This window comes from Heteronotia binoei, chromosome 21 (assembly GCF_032191835.1).
Source record: "Heteronotia binoei isolate CCM8104 ecotype False Entrance Well chromosome 21, APGP_CSIRO_Hbin_v1, whole genome shotgun sequence".
NCBI lineage: Eukaryota > Metazoa > Chordata > Lepidosauria > Squamata > Gekkonidae > Heteronotia > Heteronotia binoei.
This window is the reverse complement of record NC_083243.1, coordinates 145105447-145127699: the sequence shown is the minus strand read 5'-3', so window position 1 is coordinate 145127699 and position 22253 is coordinate 145105447. Positions and strand designations below refer to the sequence as shown.

The following is a 22253-nucleotide window of genomic DNA, read 5'->3' as shown; positions in this document are numbered from 1 at the left end:
CATCTTTCAAGGAGGTTGGGAGTGGATTTTCCCCCTGCCAGCCAGCTAGCCAGTGGCAGGGAAGCGTCCTGCCAAAGTGGGGGTTCCCATACCTCTAGCAGGGGACTGGCAACTCTAGCAACACATAACATTTTTAAGACATTAAAAGTTTTTGTCTCAAAAGACATAGTATGAATGTGGCAAACATTTATATTTATTTAACATTTTTATATGCCATTTTTTCTATAACACAAGACTCAAAGCAAATCATTGAAAATCTTAATACATTAAAATCCATCATTATTTTAGGGAAGAGCAAGAGTCCAGTAGCCCCTTGAAGACTAACAAAATTAGTAGCAGAGTATAAGCTTTTGAAAATGGGGATAAATACTATTCTAGCAAAAAATACCTACAGAGACAAAAACTTTAGAAACTGCTAATCTGCAGGCTAAGGTGGTGGTAGCAGCAGCCTTTCCCTACCTAGTTCCAGGCAACACGTCTTTATATAATATCTCAGCGTGTTTTGAAAACATGTGGATATGCCCTTGTGAGAGAGCTGGGACTGGCTGTGGCTCACTTTCAGTATGTTCTGGCAGTGGGTTTGTATCCAAACAACAACCAGCACATTGTAGATCTTTCCCATACTTCTCGTCTGATTCCTCCCAAAAGCTGACAATGGAAGTTACAGAGCAAAATAACCACATAGGTTTAGCAGACTATAGTGAGGAGAGAAAAATCACCCTCCATTCTCTCTAGACTCTTCCACAATAGTAGGTTGCCAGGTCCAACTCAAGAAATATTTGGGGACTTTGGGGGTGGAGTCAGGGAGCAAGGGTGTGACAACCACGATTGAACTCCAAAGGTCTGGCCATCACAGTTAAAGGGACTGCACACCTTTTAAAATGCTTTCCCTCCATATGGAATACTGAGGGATAAGGGCACCTTCTTTTGGGACTCCTAGAACTGGACTCATTGTAGGTTTCTGAACAAATCCTGTATTAAATCACTGTCACGTCAGTTGCTCATTGTTTTGCTGTAGTCTGCTTCTTTTGCAAATGACTCTGGAATAAATCTTTCCAAGCCCCAAATTAAGCTGTGTCAGTACTACTTCAACTGATTTATTAAAATGAAGAAACTAATGGATAACTCGGGTAGCATTTTTCTTGGACAAACAAGAGCATAAAAGCAAATGCCCAGTCCCCCCATGATCTTTCTACAGCATTAAGAACTTAAAGGGTAACTGTCCTTAGACTTGTCATGACTAACAGCTGCTGACAGTCTATTCTGCATCCTGGAAGCCAATAAGGTACAGCAGGGGTGGCCAACGGTAGCTCTCCAGATGTTTTTTGCCTACAACTCCCATCAGCCCCAGCCATTGGCCATGCTGGCTGGGGCTGATGGGAGTTGTAGGCAAAAAAACCTCTGGAGAGCTACCGTTGGCCACCCCTGAGGTGCAGTGTTTGTGTACCAGACTAGGGCCAGGGAGATGCAGGGTCAAATCCTGACTCAGTCAGGAAGCTCACCAGCAACCTTGTCTCCTGAGATTTCCATCCTTTCAGAATTCCTAATCCAGTTTTCATCAGTTCAGTTCCTGCTTTCTACACATTTTCTTCTGCTGGAATTGTAGCAATTCAGTATCAGATACAGTGAAACAAGAAACAATCAATATTTGCTGTGGACTTACCTATCCAGAGTATCTCGAGGGACTTTACTTCCTCCAGCTCTCCTGATGACACTGGCATTCTTGTTGGCAGTCATGGTCATTTCTGCTTTCTATCAATCTGAAAACCTGGGATATGGGTAAAAGAATCCAAGAAAACTAAGTGAGATTTACAGGGAATTGAACCAAAGAAATGTTCCAACATGGCTAAAAATGTTTCTCCTGGAAGAAGAGGAAGAATGGAATGGAAATATGAAACTTACAGACAGCAGCTCTGCTTCCAGTTTTGTAGAAGCCAAACAGACAACTCAAAGATTCAAATCAGGGTCATGCATAGATAAGGCAATGTGAGTGACAAAAAAGAGCTACAATCCAGCTTTTCTCATGATATCAGAGATGAAACAATGACATTACTTTTATTTTTAATTGCTACACAAACAAATTGCAGCAATTATAATAAACTTGAAAATTTTTACACAGCCCACAGCTTGTATGCAATGGCATGATATGATACAAAAATAAAGTCTATATAGCTCTCCATCCATTAAACTTAGAACAATTAGTTAATTGTATTTGTATTTGTCCTGATTGGATATGAATTTTACATAATTTTCATTTTACTCTGTACACGTATTTCATGGCTCCTTGTCCCTGCTGTTTATGTTCCCACCCCCCATGTAAGTCCAAAAACAAAGTGTAGGGAAGATCCACTCTTATCAGCTGAATATTATTCTGGAATAAAATCTGGCTGGCCTTTGGGTACCACAAGACTCCTGTTTAGTTTTCTGCAACAGCTATTATGGCTACTCCTCAGGAATTATGATAGCATACAGTTTATCTTATTATGAATCACATAAGCCTTCCCTGCAGCTTATCAAAGACAAGCTGCTTACTGTCATTAAGGATGACTGATTATTCTTATCCAAAGACTTACATGCAATATCAAACTGTCTACTGCCAAATCAAGCTTTTAATATTAAAAATGGAAAAAATGTCTTCCTGTATTCTACCATGCTATCAAATTATTACTGGAAACCTTAGGGTTCCCACAGTAAGTATAAAATAAACAGTCTGCTTAATGAAAGTTTCCAATGACAGGTTTGACCTGAATTCTCTCAAAGCTGTAACAGCTCTTAAACTAAAGCTGAATCCAGACACTAATATATGCAGAACAGCTGACTATGCCTTCTTTCACCAAAGAATAGCAAATAGCACAAAAATAACTAGTAGTTATGTATCCTGTATTGAGACACTATGAGTGCTGCTGAGAATAAATAAAAAGCCACAAAACTACATCAGACCAGCAAAATTATTTATTACATTTTAGCCCATGCTTCCTCCAAATGCAATTTACACAGAGATAATCCCCCACTTTATCTTCACAACAATCCTGTGAGGCTGGTGAAGATGAAACAGAGCAGGCCAGCATTACCAGGTCAAGTCTGTGCTTGGATTTAGACCCAGGCCTTCTCAATCCACGCCCAACATGCTATCCCTTATGCCACAACAAGTCTCTGATAAAACACCTATGTGGCATTTTTAGAAACAAATACAATGGAAAGGGAAAAAATACCCCCAAGTACAAAGAGAAATCTTAAGTGTAAATGAGAAAGCAAAATGCTGTTGAAGATAGGAAAATGTCCAATTGTGCACACAGGAGACACTCACAGAATAACTACTAATGGAAACCTGTATCTGTACAGATAGCAGAAAGATGTTGCTGACAACAGTTACACATAAGATTATATTTGCCTGTATGTGCCCTGGCATCCTTTGGATAGCCATCCTTCTTTTTCAATAATGCTTTTCCAATTATATTATTCTATGTGATTTTTCATTGTGCACTAAATCACTGCACACACTAGTAGCTCACTGTAGCAGAACACAATAATATTGTAAGAAATATCCCTGGGAAAAATGCATCTCTCTGCTGCTGGGACACCTCCAGGCCAAAAGTGGAAAGCCAACTATAAGATAGTCCTCAGCAAGTCTATTTAGAATACCATTCAGGTTATTTTATTTAGTTATTATTTTACATTTCTATCTGCCCTTCCCAAACAGGCTCGTGGTGGGTCATGTCAAATGGGCTTAGGGTAGGTCACATTATTCCATGGGTCTTACTCCCATGAAAATGTAGTTAGGACTGTACTGTATAATAACTGCATGGTCTACGCTGTCCCTTTAACTATCTTCTCAGTTGTGGGGGCAAAGGAAAATCCTGAAGCCCCATGCTTCAGTCCTGTAACCACTGTCAACTTTGTGGCAAGAGATCACTATGGACAGAAGCCCCTTCTGCAACCATCAGATGTGCTGTTGAAGCACCTCTCATCCATGCATAAGAGCTGATGCACCACAGCCAATACACTGTGGCAGCCACTCCAAAATCACTTCTTCCCAATTAGGCTCTGTTGTGTCAGAAACTTGTGCCATTCACACAAGTCTCTATGATCACACACATGCTTTTCACACCAGTGAGTGGCATCCGTAGAGTTTTATGAAATCTGAAGCCATATATGGCAGAGGGATTCTATATGTGGCAGCTGCATTCAGCCATACACAGAAATGAACATGCTGGCAAGCAAACACTATCGATCCACTGCTGAGCTACAAACCATCTGGTACTGCTGCATAGTCACTATGAGATGGTAGAAAGTGATAAAAACAGGAATCCACAGGTAGTCATAAAGTAATTTATATCCATATCCATAGCAGGAACAATCATATTAGATGCTGTGGAACAGATTATATTGACTAAAAGGGTTTGGCTATGCCAGAAAGTGCAGATGTTAATTACCATAATAATCAACTCATGCAGCTGCACCAATACAGTTTAACAACCACCATGAGCATGTAACATCAGTTCTTTTATGCCCTTTTTGCTGGTTACTGAAAGCTAATGAGGCAGTCATACTATAGTATCTATACAACCTGTCTAGTCAACCCCTTCCCCTTGACTGCCACTCAACAATAGCGGCCTGTTGGCGTTTCTGATTAGACTACAATAGCCTTATCCTTCAAAATGTGGACTCCTGATTACTTACTATTCTGCGAAAAGCTTTGTTGGTGGCCAACAATGTGCAGAAGCTGAATTTGTCATTCATCATTTCCACAGGACCTTTCAGTGCTTTACAGATCCTTTTATTTTCACAAGAATGTGAACTCTAAGGCTGTGACTTGTCCATAGCCATAATGTAATGTAAACTTCAGTCAGATGTCACTTATGCAGTACAGACACTGGGTTGGAGCCAGTATCCCACTTGCACAAGGATCAGATCTATCATGCAAATAATGCAGATCTTCTCTTTCTCCCCCACACCCAGCATTCACAATCCGAGGAATTAATTTTATTCTCAAAAGAAATGGGGAAAGGGGAGGAAAGGAATGGAGGGAAGGACATGCTTCCCACTGCCTTCTGATGTAGGATTACTGGATCCAACCTACTGTACTAGCAGAGTTGCTGTTAGAGAAAGGAATCACAGAGAGTTCTGAGAAACTGCCACAGCAAGCCTGGGAAGACAGGTGACAACAAAGAGCCAACCACTCTGTGCTACTGACTGATATAGAGGATCCCAGATCTCTGTATCCTCTCAGCCTGGGCCATCTATCTAGTGCTCTCTCTGGGCTAGGGATGTCAGACTCCAGGTGGGACCTAGGGATTCCCTGGGATTACAGCTCATCTCCAGACTACAGAGATCAATCTCCCTGGAGAAAATGGATACTTTGGAGAGTTGACTCTATGGCATTGTACCCCACTGAGGTCCCTAACCTCCCCAGGCTCCATCCCCAAATCTCCAGGAATTTCTCAACTTGGATCTAGTAACCCAAGCCAACAGCCTACTTGTCTTCACCCTTCTTGAATTAAGGCTTCCCACCACCAAGATCTGATAACTGAAAGAATCTTACATGTCCAAATCTGGTATTCTACTAGTTACAACATGCTGACCAAGCACAGTGCTTGTTTACGACCTTCTAAAGTAAAAAGTCGAACTCGGAAACAGCCCCACGCAGCTCCAATTTCTGCAAAAATTTCCACAGAATGTCTAAAAGTCACAATCACAGTTCTGAATATTGTATTTCACAGGGTATGATAAAAAGATTTCCAAAGTATTTCCCATAGAGGTTGTGATGCATTATTGCCTACCACCAGGCACAGCCTGGATTGCTCAAACTGACAGTGCATTATCGTGCAGGAAACGTTAAACCAGCCCATGCAAAGGGCATAGTAGGATCAGAATCTAAAGCAATCATTTTAAAATACATCATATTTGCCTTGGAGGAAAGATGTCATACTCCCTGCACTGTGAAGGCTAATGGAATGTGAGTCAGTAATTATGATCAAGGAATGGTTGAGATAGGTGTCCCAAGCAAACACAATAGGGTACACACCCCACCAACAGGAAACTAAGTCCTTGTAAAAGTTTTTGAGACTCAGTAACTTAAAGTTAACTAAGATGTCCAGTTTGTGGGTTCTATTTGGCAAAAACGATACAGAAACTTGGTTCAGATGTCATAACAAACCGTAACTTATTGTATGTAAATCAGCTCTGCAGGACCTTCAGCCAACTATTGATCTTGGTTTGAAGAGCAAACAAGCAATTTGCCAATTAATCTGTAATGGCTAGGGCGTATTATAGTTGTCATGAAAGCAAAAATGGTTTATCAGCCCACACTGGGAGATGTACAGCAGGCATGATCCTTACAGTGCAGTCTGCCTTGAGTCCCAGTGAGAAAGGCAAACTATTAATAGTGTAAATAAATAAACAAACCCTTAGCAGAATTACATCAATGTAACTCCATGGATTTTACTGCTGTAAGGGCTACGCTATAAAACTCTAAGTCTCATTCACATAGCATTAAACCATGAGTTGTCATTTTATTTAAACAAAGTCAATGCTTTTGACTTTTACTGGTTAACTACCGCAGTTACTGAAGCTCCAAGAACAAAATGCCACATAAACTACAAGAAGGTACACTACATATAATTAGTATTTTAAAATATGAAAGTAGATTGAGAATACTTCAGATGACTGTGAGCAGAAACATGAAAAGTAGCACAAAACACAGAGGGGATAAAACCTTTTGTCAAGAAATTTACAGTTTCAAGAATACTTTCAACAGTCAAATGTCAAAACCTGATGAAGTTTAAAGTGTGATCACTTCTCAGTTCTTATGACTGCTCTTGATTTTATAAATCAGTTGTCAATTCAAAAACTAACAATGGTCAGTGGAGGGGGAATAAGAAATGTACAAAATGTTGCTGGCAGGTTTTCCCAGCTGAAAATACAGTATCAATGTTAAAGCAGTGAACGTTACTGTGAATAATTTCCACAGCTCAAACCCAATGCCTGGAATGAACAGCTGCATTAAACCTCCTTGTTCTGGAGCTAATGGGGAGCATTACCCAAGGGGGTTTTTCTCCCCTTTCTACAAGCTTGCATTGGACAAGTTCAAATAAATTCCAAATAGCAGCAAACTTCTGGTTGGTTTCCACTCTTCAGTAACAAATGAGGTCAATCTCACCAAAGTAGCTCTGTCAAAAGGTACCTCCACTTCAGAAAAATGTGCTTGGAATGTTGGGTCTCTACCAAAGTCAAAACTTGGAAGACAGGCTACCCAACCTCCAGATTTTGTAATAAGGAGTTTGCATCTGTTTTGTTTGCCTCTTGGATTTTTTTCAATTGTTATTTAGGACTTTTCAGATTTGTGCCTCTTTATGAGAGAAAAGTGGATAAAATTGTTATAATTTAAGCCCAAATTAACCTACTTTGCCATTTCAACAATTTTATTTTTTTTCCAAACATTACATGCAAAAGAAATTGGGCTTAACAAGTGTGGCATATTGGTTAAGGAGCTGAACTAGGACCGGAGAGACCCTGTTCAGATCCTCACTGTGCCATAAGGCTCACTGGATTACCTTGGGTCAGTCACTCCTTTTCAACCCAAGCTACTTCACAGAGCTGCTGTTGTGAGGATAATGGAGAAGAGGTGAAATGTGAAAGATGCCCTGAGCTTCTTGGGAAAGAGTGGGACAAAAATGTACTCAGTAAATGAGCCCTTCTTGTTTGCATGCAGTATTTAGAGTTAATAGAGTGCATTGTGGACACTGACACAGGCTATTGACCCTGAATACAAAGCAGTGGGACTTGCATTCAAGAATATGCTGATGATGATATTGGATTTATATCCCACCCTCCACTCCAAATCTCAGAGTCTCTGAGTGGCTCACACTCTCCTTTATCTTCCTCCCTTACAACAGACACCCTGTGAGGTGGGTGGGGCTGACTCTCACAGCAGCTGCCCTTTCAAGGACAACCTCTGCCAGAGCTATGGCTGACCCAAGGCCATCCCAGGAGGTGCAAGTGGAGGAGTGGGGAATCAAACCCGGTTCTCCCAGATAAGAGTCCGCACACTTAACCACTACACCAAACTGCAGTTAAGGTTGAAGTATAAATGTAACAATCCCCAAGAGAATGCACAAATAAAGCACATAAAAACAAATCTCCAAGAAGAACGGCACCCTGGGGAGCCGCTGCCAGTCTGAGTAGACAATACTGACTGTGATGGACCGAGGGTCTGATTCAGTATAAGGCAGCTTCCTATGTTCATATTCCTTTTCAGCAGAATTACTGCCTCCAAATATTTAGGAGCTTCCAGGCAAGATGGGGGTCCGCCATCGTATCTTTACAGCTACCACACATGCTAACTTATTATAAATGCCTCTCAGATGCACTGTCCCTCACCAAGACAGGGTAATCTTGGGCAAGTAACAGACTCTCAGCCTAAACTACCTCACATGGTTTTTGAAAGGGTAAATGAAAGAAAAAAGGATAACACAAGGAACTCACAGGGAGTTGTATCATCACTGCACTTCTGCATATTTCTGCAGTCTCCTGGCTCCACCCCACAGTCCCCAGATATTTCCAGAGTTGACCTGACAACTGCTATCACCACCCTGGCTTTGACACCAGAGAAGTTTAAGCCTGCTCCTTTGTGCCACATGGCTATGATATAGGGTTGCCAAGTCCAATTCAAGAAATATCTGGGGACATTGGGGGTTGAGCCAGGCGACACTGAAGGTGAAGCCAGGAGCAAGGTTGTGATGAGCATAATTGAACTCCCAACGGAGTTCTGGCCATCATATTTAAAGGGACCACACACCTTTTAAATGCCTTCCCTCCATTGGAAATAATGAAGGATAGGGGTACCTTCTTTTTGGGCTCATAGAATTGGACCCCCTGGTCCAATCTTTTTGAAACTTGGAGGGTCTTTTGAGGAGAGGTTATGCTGAAAATTTGGTGCCTCTGTCTCAAAAAACAGGCCCTCCCTGAGCCCCAGATACCTGTGGATCAATTCTCCATTATATCCCATGGCAGTGGCTCCCAATCTTTTTGGCACCAGGGACTGGTCTTGTGGAAGACAATTTTTCCAGAGACCGGGGTGGGAAGGTGCTGGGGGTTTTGCCACCCTAGGCTGCCCCCTGCCCACACCCAGTCCCTGTCCCCCATGGGGATTGTTATGTACCAGACTTTATGTTTGGCAGGAAGCGTTTGCGCGCCCAGGCAGCAGCGGGAGCACTAGAGACTCTTTGATACATTTTGAGACTCTAAATGGAAACCAATGAGCAGTCTTGGCATGAAACCTGGCTGCCGTGATTTGGTATGGGGATCTGGGCGGAGGTTCCTGTGCATGCATATAAGTGGAGTCGTGGCCCCACCATCTTGTTGTCAGGACCCCCCTTGTACTCAGTAAACAGACTTCCAAGTATTGTAAAGTTCCTTTTATTATAGAATCCAGGTAAATTCACTCAGACAGGCATTCTGAATTAGATCTGGGCGCAGGTAGAAGGACCAAGGGTAATATAGGGTTTAGGGAAAGCTTCTGCCATCTCCCCACTAGGCGGCCAGGTGGCAGAAACAGCCAATCTGGGTCTATAAATGAGGGGTAGGCAAAGGTCACAGCAGCTCTGCCCCTTCCACCCACCCTGGACTGGGTGGAAGACAGAGGTAGCACGACCTTGCTCCGAAGCTGCCTCCCCTTGCAGCGGAGACAGCTTCAGAGCAAGGCTGTGCTGCCTCTTTCATCTGCCCAGGTCCCAGATGGCCAGACAGGGTGGTGGGGCTGCTCTGCCTCACTCTGAGGCTGCCTCCCTTACAAGGGGAGGCAGCTTCAGAGTGAGATGCACTGCCGCTTTTGTCTACTTGGTTCACAGGCGGAAGGGGCAGTGGGCCTGGCTCTGCCTTGTTCCAAGGCTGCCCTGCCTCTTTCATCTGCCCAAGTCCTGGTAGGCGAAAGGGGCAGTGTGGCACCTCTGTCTCGCTCTGCGGCCCAGTTGCTAACAGGCCATGGACCAATACTGGCCTGTGGCCCGGGGGTTGGGGACCCCTGCCCTATGGGAATTAGTCTCCATAGGGAATAACGGAGTACCCAGCAGACATTTCCCTCCCCCCCCCACTGCATTCTGAGGACCCTGAAGTAGGGGGAAGGCCTCCAAACCAGGAGATCCCCTGTCCCCACCTGGGGATTGGCAACCCTGCTATGATACCACATGCAACATGACTTCCTGTTCTGTGGGTCCTGGGCCTGGAAAGGTTGAGCACCACTGCTCTAAGGGCATTCCACTGCTCTAGGGGCACTCCATTCACAATTGCATCGCCTGACACATGAGAACTTTACCAGGACTTTTGTTAGTTTATAACAGTAGAAGCTTTCTCAGCCAGGATAAATTGATCCTACATTAGAGTAGATAATTTAATCAGGATCTTTTTTAAAAAATAGAATATAGTGAGAAAGAAATTTTGTATATGGTCTGGTAGCCTTATGTAGCAAATTTATATTAGAGATCAGAAGTGAAGATCAAGGTGTACATGTGTGCACTCAAGGGTTTATTCCTTTTTCACACTCCATTCATACTACTCATATACAGTACACACACACAAACACCACTTTCAAATACACAGTTCAGCAGCTAATTCCACTACAGTAGTACCACCTACTCCCTGCTCTGTTGAACTCATTCCCACCAACAGTACATATCCACATTTGTCCTTAGGTCTTGAGTGCTGACAATTTTGTAAACTCTGAGTGGTTTGAATAAACATTCCACTGCACATCAGCAACTGAGCCAATGACTTGCGACATATTTCAAGAGTTCATAGTCAACAGCTTTTCTTCAGGATTTTAACCCTTTTGATGATTCTTCTGCAAATCTAAATATATTTGCACTTCTACAAGCTGCACCACAAGTTTCCTGTGCTGGGATACTTACTTCTTACATGGCACACAGAAGTGCTGGCACTGAAGACATAAGTGCTGAAGAGGTGGGCAGAGGAAAGCCTCTACAGCAACCAGAGAGGTGTGAGAACTACTCTGCAGCCCATTTTGTCCAAGGTACCTGGATAACTTGAATTAGTCCTGTTCGTTACTCCCTCTATAGAGTCTATGAACTATCAGAATAATCAAAAACTGCTTTTTCTATAGATTCAGCCACCATTTATTATTTGGATCCCTTCCAATCTGCTTTCAGGCCTGGTTATGGGACTTGAAATGGCTTTGGTTTTCCAGGTGGGTGACCTGTACCAGGAGATGGACAGAGGGAGTGTGACACTGTTCATTCTCCTGGACCTCTCAGTGGCTTTCAGTACCATTATATCCTTCTGGACCACCTTTCTGGACTGAGACTGGGAGGCACAATTTTGTGGTGGTTCCAGGAAGGTAAGTTTCAGAAGGTGGTGCTAGGAAGCTCATGCTCAGCCTGTGGGATCCACTGAACTTCACCTTGTTCCCTATCCTTTTCAGCCCACATGAAATTGCTGGATGAGGTCATTTGCAGATTTAGGCTGGGTTGTCACCAATATGTTGATAACATTCAGCTCTATCTCACACTTCTGGCTGATCTCAGAGAGGTTGTAGAAACTCTGCACAGGTACCTAGAGGCAGTTCTGGAATGGATACAGGCTAAAAACTGAAGCTTAACCCTGACAAGACATAAGTGCTATTCAGGGCTTTTCTTCTTCTTTTGTAGCAGGAATTCCTATGCATATTAGGTCGCACAACTCTGATGTAGCCAATTCTGCAAGAGTTTACAGGGCTCTTAGTACAGGGCCTACTGTAAGCTCCAGGAAGATTGGCTACATCAGGGGTGAGTGGCCTAATATGCAAAGGAGTTCCTACTACCCAAAAAGCCCTGGTGCTACCTAGGGTTGCTAAGTCCAATTCAAGAAATATCTGGGGACTTTGAGGGTGAAGCCATAAGCAAAGTTGTGACAAGCACAATTGAACTCCAAAGGGAGTTCTGGCCATCACATTTAAAGGGACCATGCTCCTTTTAAATGCCTTCCCTACGTTAAAAATAATGAAGGATAGGGGCACCTTCTTTTGGGGCTCATAGAATTGGACCCCCTGGTCCAATATTTTTGAAATTTGGAGAGCATTTTGAGGAGAGTCATCAGATGCTATGCTGAACCTTTGGTGCCTCTACCTCAAAAAACAGCCCCTCCAGAGATCCCCAGATACCCCCAGATCAATTCTCCATTATACCCTATGGGAATTGATCTGCATAAGGAATAATGAAGTGCCCAGCAGACTCCCCCCCCCCGTTTCTGACGACTCTGAAGCGGGGAGGGCCTGCTCCCATCTGGGGATTGGCATCTCTACTCATGAGTTGCTGAACTTCCAACTTCTTCAAAGTAACACAGAGGAACCAAAGGTTCACGTTTACCTTTCCTACGCAAACAACCTCTGAAAAGATTGTGCAATCAACGGAGAGTCTGGGCTGCTTTCACAGCCACTGGGAGCAGCCAAGTTGTTCTCCTGTTGCTCCCCTCCCACCCTCATTCAGCCTTAAAGACACAGACACACCATCCCAAGAGAAAGCCTTTCCAAGTGGAGTCTGAAGCCTCCAGAGGTGGAAAGGCACATGGTGGCTGTGGGGGCAGGGCTTCCCCCCACTAGCCAGCTGACTGGGAGTGAGAAGGAGCCTCGGAAAGCGGGAGAACCCCCACTGAGACCTGGGGATTGGCAAGCCTAGTGCTACCTGGGGATTGGCAATCCTAGTGAGCAGAAGGTCTCACCTGGGATTTCAGAGCTCTCCAATTGAGAATAGGGTTGCACTCCCCTTGAAGAAACAGATCCACAATTTGGGGATGCTTTTGGACCTAAGTCTACTGCTGGATAAGCATGTGATAGCTGTAGCCAGGAGTCTTATCAGCTTCAACTAGTAAGCCAGCTGTGGCCTTTCCTGGGCAGAAAAGATCTGGCTGTTACGGCACATGCCTTGGCTGCATCTTGTTTAGATTACTACAATGCAATGCACTCTATGTGGGGCTACCCTTGAAAAGTGTTCAGAAATGTCAACTGGTGCAGGATGCTGTAGACAGGGTGTCGACTTGAATAGATCATAGGGATTACTCCAGTCTTGGCCCTTCTTCACTAGCAACCAATCTGTTTCCAGGTTTTGGTACCAAAACTCTGGAACTCTGTCCTCAGGGAGACACCTGCCCCCCTCTGTGGCCACAACGTCTGGCACTTTCAGAGTGATCATTCCTTCCTGCTCTGTTTTTTGTTATTTATATGTATGTTAATGTATTGTAGGTACATTCTAATGTTTAGCTTATTTGAATAACGTATTTTTGTTAGGTTTAAGATGCGTTTTTATTATGTATCTGTTAAACTTGTCAGCTGCTTTCTGCTAAGGGCAGAAACGCAAGGCATAATATTTTTTTAAAAAAGTAAAATATAAATATAAAATATAATACATATGGATATAAATTAAATGAATGCCATAAGGATGTACATTTCATTAGAAAACCTTTTCCATGTTGTATTATAGGACAGCCAGCACAGAGAGGAGTACCTAAGGAAACTTTTTTGAATATTCTCCCATGGAACAATTTTCTGTGTCAACACCTTATGGTAGGATAGAAAGTGATGGTACCTGACCATATAAAAAGTGGGGGGAGGAGTGTTTGGAGAATCTCATGAATGCATTTGGTCTTTTCTTGTGTACTAGTTAAGCATCCTGTGATTACACTACACATGTTACAGAATAAAAAGGCAGTACAAAGCCTTCCTGGACCCTCTGCACAAGCCAGATTTCTTGTTCCCCACCTTCACCTGTATCCTTTGAGCAAGAAATCTGAGCAGACACAAGGGATCATTTCTAGAAAATTATACTGCAAGCTATTAGTGACTGATGGAAAACCCTTTCCAGCCCCCTTTCTATACAAACATAGTTTTCTTTGAAAGAGTACTGGTGTCAGCGCAAAAAACATATCACTATATAATGACGAAAACAATATCAAAAGTGCTTGCTTGTTTACAGGAAGTTGTTGATGCTGCTCCAAACTGACTGAACCGTGTTGCTATGATGAGCAGACTGGAGACAGAAGACTGCATTCCTTTTATCAACTATTTCCTGAAAATGCTCAGCAGCGCTTTTCAGCATTACGGCTGGAAAATATGGGAATTTCCTTTCCAGTAGTAATTTTTAAGTCAGCATGTTTCACAGCTGACTGAAAACCAATACTACAACAGTTTGATTTTATTGCTTGAAAGGTGACAAAATTTAACCAAAGACATTGAGTTTTCATTTGGTTTTGGCATGCACAGATGAAATTTGAGATTCAAAACTGTCAAGATTTATCAATTTTGTTCTCCATGGCATCATTGGAACAGTCAGACAGACAAACTTTAAGGAGAACTGTTTAGTTTTTATGGCAGGTGTATTATTCCAAGAATAGCATCTTTTTTTAATTTTAGGGGGGGGAGTTTGCAAGTTATTTACTTTGGAACACCCCAAAGTAAATAACATAACCAGGATATTCAAATTGGGCATTCTTTTGCATCCCACCACAAGAGATTTAACAGAAGTGCACCTGAATTCCTATTCATAAAACTAGCTCTTCAAGGCAGGGCCATGGATCACTCAGCTCTTGCATCATCACTTACAGGAAAGGAGGTAAAGAAAATAGGTGATGTGATTTAAAAAAAAAAATCCAGCTAAGCTGGCTTTTCCTACAGCTAGCAGAATAAATTATTAACCATTCCATAAACAGAAGTAAATATCTGTCACAATAAGGTTATTGATTACTCACAGGTATGCTTCTCATACTACATTTTCCAGTAAGAAAATAATCTCTGTTCAGGGAGACATGAATCACTGGGCCAGTTTAATGTTCATTCAAACTACAGGATGCAAGAAATCCACAATTAGGACCTCTCTTTTTTTCTAAAAGCAAAAAGACTCACCATAGAGTCGAATCCAGTATCACCAGCGGTTGTTTTTGTACCACCTGCATCTACTTCCGCTAGCTGCTTTTGCCTTTAAAATAACAAGTGAGAAGTCTTAATCAAATTTTTCCCTCACCATATGTGTTCTTACATATAGAAAACTTGGGCATTGTAGTTCTGGAGGAGCAGGGGATCCTTAACAATTCTCAGCACTTTTGCTATCGTAGATATAATAAAAGCTGAATGTCTTGGCTCAATCCTCAATTTTAGATATAATAAAAGCTGAACATATTGGCTCAATTCTCAATTTTTATTGGAAGATGTGACTACCACAGGAGTGGCCTTGCACTCTGTCACCACTTCCCCGTCATTGGGTAGTCTCGCTGTGACCTACCTACTGCCGGCCCTGTCTGGCCAGAACCTCATCAGAAGGCCTCTGACCTTTGAACAAGACAGTTCTCTGCTGAGAGGTTCTCCTGGAGCCTTACTGATTACTACTGCCTCTTCTCAGGGCCTGTTGTAAGAAGTCTGGGATAGTCCGTCTCCCCACCCCCCTCCCACACACACACCACTTTTGCAAAGCAAACAGTGAAGCAAACTGTAAACTGTGAGAGACATGTTCCTCAGCCCCTGCCTACTCAGGCCCAGGAATGTTAACAGTCTTACCTTAGAGACAGCCAACTCCTCTGTGTCCTCTCTGTCGACAGCACTCTCCACCGAGCCGAGCTTCCCTCGCAAGGAATGCTGGGCTCAGAGGAGAATGCACTCCACCTGGCTACTCTTGCCTTGAAATTGAAAGCAGCTTAGCAGGGCATGTTCTTCTCCTCCAAGCTAGGAAAACAGTGTGCCCAGCCCGCCTGGATGCTCTCACCTTCATGAAAGAGCAGCTGAGTGGGGTGCCTTCTTTTCCACTGAGCTTGGCTTCCCTTGCAAGGAGAAAGAGGTGGCATGTGGCAAAAATGTGCGTACTGCCACCGGGGGGAGGGTCTCTGCCTAGAGCAGCATCTCTTCCTTGCTTCAGGTTGTTTGTGGCTCTGCCCACTTCTTCTCCCCCCTGCTGGAATAAAAGCCTAGTTCTAACCAGAGTCAAAGCAAAGCCCATTTTGGGTGGTTGGGAGTGTGTGTGTAACAGCAGCACCTTGACTGGGGTTTCAACCCCTTGCCTCCCACTTATGACTGGGCAATCTTGAGAGACAGCTGAATTGAACCTCTAGCCTCTAGGAGAGGTGAGGTCCTGCAGACTTTCTTCCTTCTTTTGCAAATGTAGATGTAAAACTCCACAAAAGGTGAGGAGCAAATTTTTGAATGTGGAAGCATTTTGAATGATGCAAGTTTGTAGCAAGTGGATTCAGTGCTCACTAGATCTGGAGCAAAGCTGAATGGAGAAACGACCTTTGTCTTTTTCTTTCATTCTATCTTCCTTCTCATTTTTCTTTCTCTCACTCCTCCCCCCACTCTTTTTCCTACCTCCCTTTTGTTCTTTCTCTCATTCTTTCTCTGTAGCTCTGTCTTTCTGTCTTTTTCTTTCATTCTGGCTGCGATCACACACATTAAATAATGCACTTTCAGTTAGGGTTGCCAGGCAGGTACAATTTAAGAAATATCTGGAGAGTTTGGAGGTGGAGCCAGGAGCAAAGTTGTGACAAGCATAATTGAACTCCAAAGGGAGTTCTGGCAGTCACATTTAAAGGGACTGCACATCTTTTAAATGCTTTCCCTCCATTGGAAACAATGAAGGATAGGCGCTCTTTCTGGACTCATAGAATTGGACCCCCTGGTCCAAACTTTTTGAAACTTGGAAGGTGTTTTGAGGAGAGGCACTGGATGCTAAGCTGCAAATTTGATGCCTCTACCTTAAAAAAAACAAATCCCCTCAAGCCCCAGATACCCATGGATCAATTCTCCATTATAGCCTCTGGGAATCAGTCTCCAAAAGGAATAATGGCGTGCCCAGCAGACATTTCCTCCCCCCCACTTTCTGATGACCCTGAAGCGGAGGGAGGGCCTCCAAACCAGGGGATTCCTTGCCCCAAACTGGGAATTGGCAACCCACTTCCAATGCACTTTCCAACTGAATTTTACTGTGTGAACTGGCACCTACACATGCATCACCCGCCCCCCTCCAGAATACCTTTCTAGGGCCCATAATATGTCTTCCTACAATGGTCTTTACTGCTAGTATATGCTAATAAACTATGTTTCTTCATGCTCAGTGATTATATCTATGTAGGGAAAATGAATTTTGTGAAGCAGTCCTTTGTTTATTGATTATAAGAAGCCCAAATGTTCTCAGATATGCCTGGGCTTCTTAAATATTTGAATGCCAGCTGTTCCATACAGCTGTTTCCCTGAATCAGGGTTCAGCTCCTAAAGAACTTCTGCTTTTTGGCTTTGTTGGTGAATTCCTTGGCAATCCTTGGCAATCATAGCTGTAATCATAGATTCTGAGACTGTCTACTTTTTATTTTTAATGAACAACACTATAGAATTACTGAGCAGCTCCTAAACCTACATGGAAGAAAATGTCCATCATCAACCAATGCCTTCCCTGTTAACCTGTATAGTGAAAGAAGATTAAATGATGGAATGCAAGGCAACTTTCCCCCTGCAGTTCTTCCTGAGCCCCTTGGCATTCAGTACCGTCTCTGTTTTTTATTTATTTATTCAATTTCTATCCTGCCCTCCCCACAAACAGGGTCAGGGTGGATTACAGAGTCAGATAGAAATTGTGATTAAAATAACAATAAATATAAATTAGCAATAAATTAACATTAAAATCAACTATAAAACAAACCAGACTGAGCTTGCCTTGGTAACAAGCTCAGATGAAGATGTCTCAGAGTTGGTGCAGCTGGGTAGCTTGCAAGATTTAAAGAATCAGCATTATCAGCAGAGGGAGGATAAGATGGATTCGGACATTCAGTGCCTCAACCAAAAGCCCATAACAGCTGTGTTCTACAGGCCCTATGGATTTATAACAGGTACAGGTCACACAAGGCCCTGATCTCAAGTGGGAGCTTCTACCACCAAGCAGGGGCCGAGGCTGAAAAAGTTCTGCCCTTGGTTGAGGCTAATCAGACATCCTTCAGGCTGGAGACAGCCAAAAGATGTTGATCGCTGAAGTATAAAGCTAATATGGGTGCATATGGGGAAAGAAAGTCCCAAAGATCGGTAGGTCCCTGGCCGCATAGGGCCTTGAAGGTTAACACCAAAACCTTGAACTGGATCCAGTACTCCATTGGCAGCCAGTGCAGTCGGCACCCACAGAGACATCACTGTCAACATATATTATTCAAGCAGAATAGCTAAAAGCTTAATAGTAGGGGTTTTATGAGATTGGGAAGGGCAGGGTTAAAAACAAATGCAGATAAGGGCTCATAAGGACTATAATTTTAAACTACGTTCATAACTACCTAAAACATGGACAGTGGAAAAAGCTGATGTTCTTTCTAGTTCCATAATGGCAATGTAAATGGATTGCCTGGAATTTATTGCTGAATCTCACTTTCCTTCTGTGGCTATAAGCAGTAACCAAAGGCATCCCGGAGCTCAAAGCATTCTGACTCCTGAAGCATATTATACAAATCTTTTCATTCCCCCTCTATTCCAGATAATTAGAGTTTCCTCTTAACTGCACTGCTGGAAAATGCAGCACAGTACGCACTGTCACTCTGCACTCCTTCAGCTATAACATATGCAGAAAAAGAGACAGAGACTGGACCACAGTTAATTGTCTTTCCAAATTTACGTTCTGAGCAAAATTCTGGTTTTGATCGACAAAAGCAGCAAATTGTTTAAAGTCTCTGTACTACATTCCCAGGAATGACAGCTTCATTTATTTATTTTTTTACTATTCACTCAGTAGCAAACTTTCCAATGCATTCTATGTATTCTAAAAGGGCACTGCTATCCCATAGAAACCTTTGAAGGAAGATCTATTATGATATATCCTTTAATTGTATGCTTGCTTGCTGGTTATTAGTCAGAAAATTTGCATGAAAACAGACTCTCTGCTCTTCTCCAGTACACAATTGCGCTTGTTCTGGCTTTTCATAAATCATAATCCTAGGTTTTGATAGGACAACTGGTTATTCTGCGAAGTATCTTTCATGTCATTGTCTGAGGATTATAGCTCCAAAGAACCATAGGCAATAGGTACAGATAAGCCCTCTGAAAATTTAGAACCTGTTTTTATGTACAAATGTGCATGGTATAAGCCATATAAAAAACTGTTGAAAATGTGGTATATGAGGAGAATTATTTTCCATTAAACATGGCTCAAGGCTTTCAAAACAGCCTTTACTCCTGAGTAATAACATTTTCTTGTTTGTTTATTTATTTAAAGTACTTAAATGCCCACCTCTCTTCCAGACAGATAACAACAATTTAACAATTGTACAAAAACAATGTGAAACAAACAATAAGACAACACATTAAAAACAACATGCCCCAAACAGCAGGGTATTTCCCTTTGGCCAGCATCAGGCTGTCCCAAAAGCTCTCCCAAACAGCTACAGCCTCATCAGGCAGCCAGGAGGGTAGGAACCACTCTGATCTTAACTTGTGGGCTGTTCCAGGAGCATGGGGCTGAAAATAAACTGAAAAGGTCAGAGCTTGAGGCATGGCAGAACATGCCTTGAACAATGGGAGCACTGCTAAGACCTTGGAGGGAAGAACAGAGCTATGGGAACATGCAAGGTGAGACAGTCCTTCAACAGCATGGGTCCCAGGTTAAGAAGAGATTTAAAAGTGAGTACCAACAATCTGAATTGGAACCAGAAAGTAATCAGCAGCCAGTGAAGAAACTTGAGAATAAGACTGACAGGGTCCCATCATGATAACAAATGGACTGCCTTATTTTGCATTTTTCACGGTCATGGATCCAACAAGATTCCCAAACTCTTGACGGAGTCCTTCAATGAAGGCTGCATATCATCAGTGGTAAGAAGAACAATCAATTTAAAACAGTGGACTTTCCAGCCAGCATCTCCTCTGTGTTATCTCTATTCATCTTCAGAAGTTCTCCCTCAGCCTCCTGACTACTGCATTCAGACACTGGACTACGACAGAGGCAGCAGCAGCAGAAATAAGATTCCAGGAGATCTCGGCATAGAATCTGTGGAGGATGAAGTTTTGGGAGGAGAGGGAGCTCAGCAGAATATAATGCCATATGATGACCTTGCCCACTTCCCTCCGTCAGAGATAAGACTTTCCCTCAATTTTTCTTTCTCCTACTAAATGAACAGTGCTATTTACCCATTTTCTTCTTTTCTGAAGAACTATGGCTGACCCACCCTGTCACAGTATGAAATTTTGCTGCTGGCCTCATCTAGGAACCTGACGGGAAAGATGGGATCCTCCTTTATAACTTAAATAATTTAAATGGCACTGGAGGTTTTTTAAAGTTCAAAAATAACAAAATATTTTATTCAACGTAGAGGGGAAAGGTCAGGTGAAATCAAGGGTAAAATTTCTGAGGTAAATCAGTATAGGTACAAGCTACAGTTCATATGTTTCAAGCAACTGAGAGTTTCTTAAGCTTTTCACAGTAACCTAGAATCTTTAAAATGAGAGCCTTTTGTATCACTGTTTCCCAAACACTCCAGTATACATCCTTGGGCATGTTTGACTATTTTGGATTCCAGAAGGCAATTGTTCTTGAGGTTTACTGACTCTGCAGGTTTCAAAAGTCAGTTTTTAAAGACATCTGACTAGAGATCACTCCACTCCTAAGAGCTACCTCCCTTTTCCAACTGGGTAGGGAAATTCTTCTCTCATTAGAAGATCTATCTATCCCCTTTACTGACCCAATGGCAGTCTCCACCTAACTACCCACTGCTGTCAATTTTCCAGTACTCATCTGTGTTAAACTGCTCTCTGTCAAGGCTAAGCACAAATCCTGTCAGTACTAAAGCCTTCTCTGCTAGAGCTCGATTCATCAGTACTAGACTCTTCTCAATTCAAACTTAATTTCTCCTTGAGTTTCTAGACTGAGTTTCTAGATGCTCTCAATGACTGTGCTATGGAGCAGATGGTAACAGAACAGCAGATGGTAACAGAACCTACCAGGGGTAGGGCGATCCTGGATTTGGTCCTAAGTAATGCCCAAGACTTGGTCAGAGATGTAAAAGTGACCATAACGTTATTGATTTCACAATTTGTATAAATAGAGAGTTGCTCCAAAAGACCAGCACAACCACGTTTAACTTTAAAAGGGGTAAATTCTCTGAGATGAGAAGGCATGTGAAGAGGAAACTGAAAGGAAAGGTAAATACAGCCAAAACCCTTGGGGAAGCTTGGAGGCTATTTAAAACTACAATCCTAGAAGCTCAGATAAAATATATACCACAAATTAGGAAAGGCACAAACAGGTATAAGAAAAGGCCTGCATGGTTAACAAACAAAGTAATGGAAGCTGTAAAAGGTAAGAAGGACTCCTTTAAGCGGTGGAAAGCTAGTCCAAGTGAGATTAATAAAAGGGAACACAGGCTGTGGCAAATCAAATGCAAGACTGTGATAAGGCAGGCAAAAAGGGACTATGAGGAGCATATTGTAAAAAACATAAAGACCAACAATAAAAATTTCTTCAAATATATTAGAAGCAGGAAACCAGCCAAGGAGGCAATGGGGCCCTTGGATGACCAAGGAGGATAGGGAAATGGCTGAGAACTGAATGCATACTGAAGGAGGATAGGGAAATAGCTGAGAAGCTGAATGCATTTTTTGCCTCCGTCTTCGCTGTGGAAGACGAGAAGTGTTTGCCCGCTTCAGAACCACTAATTTTGGAAGGGGTGTTGAAAGACCTGAGTCAGATTGAGGTGACAAGAGAGGAGGTCCTACAACTGATAGACAAATTAAAAACTAATAAGTCACCAGGTCCGAATCTTTCATTGAAATCTTTCATTGAAATCTGCCTCCGTTCCTGAGGACTGGAAGGTAGCAAATGTCACCCCCATCTTTCAAAAGGGTTCCAGAGGAGATCCGGGAAATTATAGGCCAGTCAGTCTGACTTCAATACCAGGAAAGGCGATAGAAACCATTATCAAGGACAGAATGAGTAGGCACATTGATGAACACGAGTTATTGAGGAATACTCAGCATGGGTTTTGTAAGGGAAGATCTTGCCTCACTAACCTGTTGCATTTCTTTGAGGGGGTGAACAAACATGTGGACAAAGCAGACCCAATAGCTGTTGTTTACCTTGACTTCCAGAAAGCTTTTGATAAAGTTCCTCATCAAAGGCTCCTTAGTAAGCTCAAGAGTCATGGAGTAAAAGGACAGGTCCTCTTGTGGATCAAAAACTGGCTAATTAATGGGAAGCAGAGAGTGAGTATAAATGGGCAGTCTTCGCAGTGGAGGACAGTAAGCAGTGGGGCGCTGCAGGGCT

General features: G+C 42.7%; 1 protein-coding gene across 2 annotated transcripts in view; it reads right to left on the bottom strand.

Annotated features, from left to right (window-relative positions):
• Nucleotides 1–22253, bottom strand: part of DENND2B (DENN domain containing 2B) — a 178398-nt gene that overhangs the window by 127108 nt on the left and 29037 nt on the right. For both annotated transcript variants that reach the window (XM_060261278.1, XM_060261279.1), the window contains exon 2: nt 1664–1768. In XM_060261278.1, the coding sequence (XP_060117261.1) occupies nt 1664–1743 (80 nt within the window). In that variant the 5' untranslated portion in view covers nt 1744–1768. The remainder of the gene's footprint in view (nt 1–1663; nt 1769–22253) is intronic.